At 34.9% G+C, this 8,227-nt stretch overlaps 1 protein-coding gene across 1 annotated transcript; it reads right to left on the reverse strand.

The window, feature by feature from the left end:
* Positions 1–5,313: 5,313 nt before the first annotated feature.
* On the reverse strand, positions 5,314–6,368 carry LOC145661815 (uncharacterized). Its single transcript, XM_081727151.1, has 2 exons — positions 6,284–6,368; positions 5,314–5,969 (listed from the first exon to the last, which is right to left on the reverse strand). Exons 1-2 carry the CDS (start codon positions 6,366–6,368, stop codon positions 5,314–5,316), a joined length of 741 nt encoding a protein of 246 aa, XP_081583277.1.
* Positions 6,369–8,227: the final 1,859 nt, after the last annotated feature.

Here is an 8,227-nt window from a genome sequence, read left to right on the forward strand (position 1 = left end):
TATAATAATAAATAGAATAGTACCAGCAGTGACCCCCTCCGGAATACTAAATGTGCCCCCCGGAACATTTTTCCTGAAAGAACGACTGAACGCAATTGTGTGTTTGAAGTGTAATTCCAGCAAATAAACACACTGTACATAGTTTTCTTGATAATATTACTGAACTGATTTTACATTCACTTTACATTTTCTTTTCTATATTTTGTGTCCTAAAAAGCCAAACAACTCGCAAGGATTGTGAACAGAGATATCTGGGTAGAGCCAAACAGCCTTTTGTAGATTAAATTATACTCTTTGATTATATTAATAAATAATTATATATCAGTCATTTATACGTTTATTGTAAATTTTGTAGTATAATGAAAAATTGTATTTGTATAGATTGCCCTTTAGTGAACGAAAATTGTATTTTTTTCATTTGTTCGGAATATTATAACGGATGGAGTAACTCACTGAGACGATGAGAGGCAAGCCTAGTTCAAGTGCGAGTGGAGGTTACTTTACACAATACAATAAGAAGTTGAATTGTAGGGCGCTAACATCCCAGTGCAAATATATAGCCGGCGCATTTTCCCCTCTTTTTGGGGTAGGGCGCAAACATTCCAGTGCAAATATATTGCGAGCGCATTTTTTCCTATTTTTGTGGTAGGGCGCAAATTTTCCGGGCGCAAAATTCTCGCATTCAAGGAAAATATAATGTCCGTGAAGTTGACAAGCCACTTATGTCAGACTCCAATTTCGACTTTAAACGTCGCTAGTGCTACGTTAGTGTTCGATAGTGGCGCAAATCGTTAGTACTCCAACTGCATGCCAACACGCCCACTTCTAAGAATCATCTCAAAAATGAGGTTAACCGTTAGAGCAAGTAAGTGCTCATTGGTGCCATTAACATTAACGTTAAAGCCTCCATCGTACGGCCCTTTGAGTAATAATAACACCACGTTTTTTGCTAGTCTCAATGCGTCCCTATATTCTCGCGAACATTCTGACGTGCCCAAGTTAGTTACTTTTTTGGGGGGGGGGAAGGACTATTGTTTATCTGTTATTGTTTATTGTTAGTCTGCAGAGTAGTCCTTACATTAATATGCCATTGTCCTTGATAATCATTGCGTATTTACAAGCAATTTGTTATTACTGTTAGAAGATATCAAAAAACAACAGATAAAATCTACTACTTAACGGTTCATATTTTTCTTTTACAGTACATAAACGATTAATAATAATAATAATAATAATAATAATAATAATAATAATAATAATAATAATAATAATAATAATAATAATAATAATAAGACTATTCCAGCATAAAAGTTATCAATTGCATCACACTGGCAACAAGCGACGCATATTTTAACTTCATAAAAAATCGTTTCTCACGATTTTCTGGAAAACTACGTATGATAACATCTTCATTATGTCAAGATGTTTATCTCAGTGTGATATATATCTTACCTCTGGACAATATCACAGTAAAACAAAAATTAAATATTAGGAGTACATCGTACTTTTGGACTACATCTCATTAACCATGGGAAGATTGAGTAGTGTATACTTTAGGATGTAAGTTTCAGCTTAACTTGCATCATACATTCTTAGGATTACAAAAAGGAAATTTGTTCGTTTGCATTTGAACAAAATTCTTAGGATTACAAAAAGAAAAAATAATTTTTCCGAAATCCGGATTTTTTCCGAATTCCGGAATTTTTCCGAATTCCGGAATTTTTCCGAAATCCGGAATTTTCCCTAATTCCGGAATTTTTCTGAATTCCGGATTTTTTCCGAAATCCGGAATTTTTCCGAATTCCGGAATTTTTCCGAAATCCGGAATTTTCCCGAATTACGGAATTCTTCCGAATTCCGGAATTTTTCCGAATTCCGGAATTTTCCGATTTTACTTTCCGGATTCCGGAAAGTAAAAATTCCGGAATTGGCCATCCCTAATATTAATAGTAAGTGCAAAGACGTCTCTCGAGATTTTAACATAAATGTATAAAGTTTTTGTCATTTTCTCTCTGTATCATCAATAAGATCGCTACCGTATATGGCCGGATACTTTCATTCTGATCGCTCTATTGTTTAGAGGATCAGAATCATGTAATAATTGCGGCTTTACTTAGCCTACTTCGTGTTTTTCCCTCTGTATTCTACATGACTGAAAATAATGTCGGTTCCGCTTTAGTTACGGATTCCGTTTTTTTAACAAAAAAAATGATTAATTGTGAGACTAGTCACATATATTATAATCACTAATTAATCTTTGAGCTCTCTTACATAACATACTTTTGTTGAGACATTACGGTATTATTTATTAGCATATAGATCGAAATATATTCATTTAATCCGTTAAGTTCTATGCAAAATGACGTCACAAACACAATAATCTTTGGACAATTGGAGCAATATCTTGAATATATTTCTAGGAATACATATCACGCCTTGTTCTAAATTATCTTACATTTCGAATATTGCATATCCATAGCGCAGATGATGCACTTTCGCTTCCTATAAACTTCAATATGATAAGGTAAATACTTCTTTCATGACAAATTTCACAGTTCGAGTCGTTAAAGGTCTACAACTTGTTATTTGATCTACATTTAATTTAACTTTCTTTAGGGTTTATTTATAAATCCTCAGTGACAAATAGGATAATTACATAAACTACCATCTCTTTAATAAAAACAACGACATGGTCACTGATGTTACAGAATATATATAAGTACCATTGTAAAAGTGTCTCTCTATTTTCAATAAGCCTTGCTCAAAAAAAAGGAAAAAAAAAAGAATTCTAATGTTTAGTAGTTATAGTTGAATTGCAAAATCTATTCTCCATGTGATGAAAATGCGTTTAAAGTTTTCATCCTGAATAAGTTGGAATACATTGAAATAGCAATAAATCGAAATAAGTTGAAATAGGTCGAAATAAGTTGAATTAGACCTGACTTTGATTTAGAATTTAGTGAGAAATTCGAGAGAAAAGCAGAATGAGCTCAAGAAAATGAGTAAGCCTAAGCTTGACTTCTAACTGTTCTTAGTTATCGCTGAGAATTGGAGATAATTACACCTGATATTAAATTTGATATCATCATAGACAACAAGAATACCTCATACATAATATCAATGTGATTAATATCGTGATTTAGGCATGCCATAACACGTAGATATATATATATATATATACACATATTAGCGAATATAGCAAAATATAAAGACACAAATACACACAGACAAATCATAAATATAAGCATGCATACATACACAGAATACAATTTATACTAGAATATTCATAATAAATGCAAAGACGTCTTTTGAAAGAAATTTTCTTAGACAAATGTACCTATTTTTCATGGTTTCTCTTATGTTGTAACAGTAACATACGCATGTATACGTAGGTTGTCGTAATTAGTGTGATCTATACGCATAGACTTCTGATCGCTCTATTGGTGGGAGGATCAGAATCATTCATTAAATGCGGCTTTTCTCACGATTAGTCATTTTTGTTAGAGATACGGAATCCGTTATTAAGAACGGAACAGCTGTTAGATTCTATCATGAAAAGTATATATTGGCAATAACCATGAAGTAGGCTAAGCAAAGCCGCAGTTCTACGTGGAGCCACAGTGACGAGTAGGGGAGACCGGGGTAAGTTCATACAGTTTACACTTTAGGATTTTTTATAATTTATACTAATCATATTGCAGACCTTAAAGTACACACACATTACAGCTTCATACTTAGGCTTCTCTAAAAGCTTGACACCTAACCTTACACCAAATTCCTTGAAACATAGAATCAATTTTTGTTTGATAAATCGTAATGTCTCAATCTACCTCAATAGCGGGGCAATATATTGCAATATATTAACGATATTTGCACAAACTAATCATAATCCAAGCACAATTATGAGTTTTTGAGAATTTAAAATGTTTGTAACTGAATATCAAGAAAGAAAGATGAACTGTATAGTCAAATCTACAGTGGATTGCTGAATTAAAGCGGGGCAGGTGAAAAGGAATACACAAATTTGCCATTTTTCTTAGTCCTGCTTCTCACGAACGAAAGAAGGTAATGAAATGTAACTTATCTTAAATATGGGTAGGCCTAATGTTGTTCTACATCAGAAAAGTTAAGAAAAAAAAATAATTTTCAGTGTTGCCATCCGTAGAAATTTCAGTGTTTCCAGAATATCATTTCGAAAAATATAAGTTCAGGTAGCGACAATAAAAATGAAACTAACAGCATTTCACGACATAGGCTATTATAATATCTGAAATGTATATTATGTTTTCTACTTTTTATAACAATATATAGCTACATATATACTAAAACTAAATAAGAGTATGCCTATTCAAAATTTGATTTTTTATGATAGTTTTAACGACAGTCGTGAAATAGATCTTGCTACTTTCTCACTCAGTCCTTATAAAACAGCTGTAGGCTATATTCTGTTTACTACTTTTCATAACAAAATATTTTTTTATATAAAGATACTAAAACTAAATAAATGTAGGTCTATTTGAAAGTTATTTGACGACAGTTTTAGCAGTCGTGAAATGGACCTAGCTACATCCTCACTCTGTCTTTATAAAACAGCAGATTATTTCTCCTCATTGTCGGCGGATGAAACTTCCCAATCTGAGTTACAGTGAAGGCACATGTATGTTGGACTGTCTTCTCCATATTTGAGATGAGCCCACTGTTTACACGAAATGCAGTGAATCCATTTCTCCCCTGGCTTACAAGCAGAGAAAGGCTCAAGACACCTCAAACACAAGCAATATGAGTATTCATCTGAGTCTGCTGAATCGTCATGTTGATTTAAACGTTTTCTCTCACTTGTATTTTGTGTGAAACCACTTCCTTTACCTTTATTCTTAGGGATCTCTAACAACTTTGATAGATTTTTCTTTGCTGTTACTGTGCTTTGCTTTTTAACTTTTTTCGCGAGATTTATTTTCCAATCTAGCCATCTCTGGAGTTTATGTAAGAATGGATCATATCATACGTTGCCTGTTTGTTCCTTTCACTGAGCGTTCAGAGGCCTTTGGATATGTCGAATATCTTGAGGACTTAGGCCTACTAAAGTTGGCCTATTCGATATCTAAACGTTATCTTTTGCACTGTTGGTGGAAGGAACGGCTTCAAATTGTTCTTCTGAATCCGTGTTTTCCATTAGATTCATGTTTGTGGATGTTGATTGATGATAACTCTCAGGAAGATTTTTAATAGTATTTATGCCAGCATTAACTTCGCGATTAGTAACTGAAGATGACAGAAAATTATCATCACTGAACATTTCTGGATTGGATGGTGCTATACCGTAAGCCTTGAAGCCAGATAAATATTTTTCTGTGTTAGAGCGGAAGGAAGAGCAGCATTCACAATAGCGGGAATGTCATAGATTGTCACTGTCTTTGCAGGATTGTTTGTCATCCAATTGTTCACTGCAGCGAAATAGTATTTCTTGAAAGGCCCGCAGACTGATTTATCTAATGGTTGTAAGAGATGTGATGTGTGTGGTGGGAATGACGATAATATAATGTCATTGTCCTTACAGAAGTTCACAACACTTACGGATAGATTAGATTCGTGGTTATCCAAAAGAAGCAAACAAGCACGTTCTTTTGTATACTTCACGTGCTTATGAAAGTGTTGCACAAATAACAAAAATGTCTCTTCATTCATCCATCCGGATGGATATGCTGTCCCAATGCATCCAGGAGGTCCATCGCTAACGAAATGGTCCTTGTAGAAAACCCTAGGGAAAATAAACATTGGCGGAACTGAATTTCCAATAGCGTTTACAGCAATGGTCATTGTCACTGTTGATCTCTGCTCTGCCAACGTCACCCTACACACTTGACGAGAACCTTTTCCAGCCACTATTTTGGCTGGCTTTTGAACTGTTTGCACAGCCGTCTCATCAACATTCCAAATATCTTCTGGTAGAAACTGATACTGATCTAAAACTTTTTAAATTTGAAAAAACAAAAGAAAACACACTGTACTTGTTGAAACTAGTGGCGCGGCTGAGACTTGTTGCTTCAGAAGATCTGAGGGGAAAGCGTGGGGTACCTTTTCATATAAGCTGTAAACCATTCACATGTTGCTAATTTCGTAGTTGTCCAAGTGTCTGGAATGTTAAGGTTATTTGCAACTACTAATTCATAGGCCAAACGACTAACATCTTTGGGACTTAACCCATAAAATAACTTAGAGCGAGCAGTGAAGTAGCTGAAATTCCTCTTTCAGGCTCTTTCAGCTGAAGTTCCAGATCACTCACCTGTAAGAACTTGTGGATGTTTAGAATAACCGACTTGAGCAACAAATTTATTTTCCCTTTCCGTTTTGTACCTTAGTAAGGTCATTTAGTCAATGCCGTAGGTCTTAGCAGGCCCCCCTCAATGATAATTTTCCTTATTTCATATCAGCTTATGCTCTTTCAAGTGTCTCAACTGGAATTCCTCCCCTCTTTGTTTTCTTCACAACCATCTTCTGCTGAAAAAAGAAAGGAAAAAATAAACACTGGTTGGGGGTAAGTTGATACACCGTATCAACTTGCCTCATTTTAAACATATCAACCTGCCCCAAATAACGCCATCTTACTTGTAACGTGTTACGCAAGAAACATGCTCATGAAAACAATCAACAAGAATAAAAATATCTAACTTTGAAGGGTCCAATAAGTTCCCACGCCAGTCGGTCGCCAATGCCTAGGCTCCATTAGCTGAAGTCACATGATGTGAGAACAAAAAAATTTACTCTGGGTTATCAAAAACAGTTTTTGCTTAATAACCTCACCACTTCAACACAACGTGAACGAATGTCAAACTCAAACTGATGGCTCCTGTACTGTGTTCCTTCCTCTGGAAAACAACGAAGCTGCGGGCGGGCACTATGACGTAAGAAGCAGTGTATCAACTTATACTCTGTATCAACGTACCCCGGTCTACCCTACACGAGTTTGACAAACTTACAGAGATTATTTTCCACTTGGATTCTATTCAATTTGTGCAGACTTTATTATTTTTCTCCAATTTCACAAAAAATATGCTAAGAACTGTTTTGTTTTCCTTCCTTGGGCTCACAGAGTGTCTTCGGACATCTCCTAATATTAATTCCTGTCTCTCTTCAATTTGCTGTGCGAGCCATTCTTCGGTCTTCTCCGTCTTCTGCTGGATCCTCTCCTCGAGCAATGGCAGCTGTATGTGATTTTTTTCTGCCTGCATATCCAGCCTTTCAGCGAGTTTGGTAGCTATGATTTCCTCCATGCGTTGGCATTGCCGCTGCTGCTCTTCTCGCAACTTCTGCATTTCCTGTCTCTGCTCTTCTTGTTGTTCTTCCTGTAACCTTCTTTGTTCTTCAAACTTTCCTTCAAGTTCTTGATTGTGCTCTTCTCGGAACTTTCTTTGTTCTTCTAGTAGCTTTCTTGATTCTTTTCTTCGTTCTTCTTTTTGTTCGTCTAACTTCTTATTATGTTCATCCAATTTCTTGTTAAGTTCCTCTTTTAGATCTTCTTGTAGTTTTCTTGATTCATATTCATAATAAATGCAAAGACGTCTTTCGAAAGAAATTTTTAGACAAATGTAACTATTTTTCATGGTTTTTCTCATGTTGCAACCGTAACGTACGCATATAACCGTAGGTTGTCGTCATTAGTGTGATCTATGTGCATAGACTTCTGATCGCTCTATTGGTCGAAGGATCAGAATCATTCATTAAATGCGGCTTTGCTTAGCCTACTTCATGGTTATTGCCAATATATACTTTTCATGATAGAATCTAACAGCTGTTCCGTTCTTAATAATGGATTCCGTATCTCTAACAAAAATGACTAATCGTGAGATTATTCGCCCTTTTCTGATTACTAATTAACATTTAAGCTCTCTACGTCGAATACTTTCATTGAGACATGATACAGACTTTATATAAAGCTCCTATTACCATATTGATTGAAATGAATTTACTCAGTTACCAATTCCTTTGTAAATGACTTTACAGACTTAGTGATTCCATACCATTTAAACAATACACTGATTACACTTTTTAAAAAATATCAAGCTTTGTTTTTAATTATCTTACATTAAAAGAGTGCCTGTCAATGGCTTAGACGTATTTTCACTGCATACAAATTTAAACATTCTAGTTTGAATACTTAATAGTCATATTTTATCAAAAATTGCACAATTCGAGCCAATAAAAAGTCTACATATATTTTGTTTACATT

This window comes from Thermobia domestica, chromosome 10, assembly GCF_964235325.1.
Source record: "Thermobia domestica chromosome 10, izTheDome1.hap1.1, whole genome shotgun sequence".
Lineage (NCBI taxonomy): Eukaryota > Metazoa > Arthropoda > Insecta > Zygentoma > Lepismatidae > Thermobia > Thermobia domestica.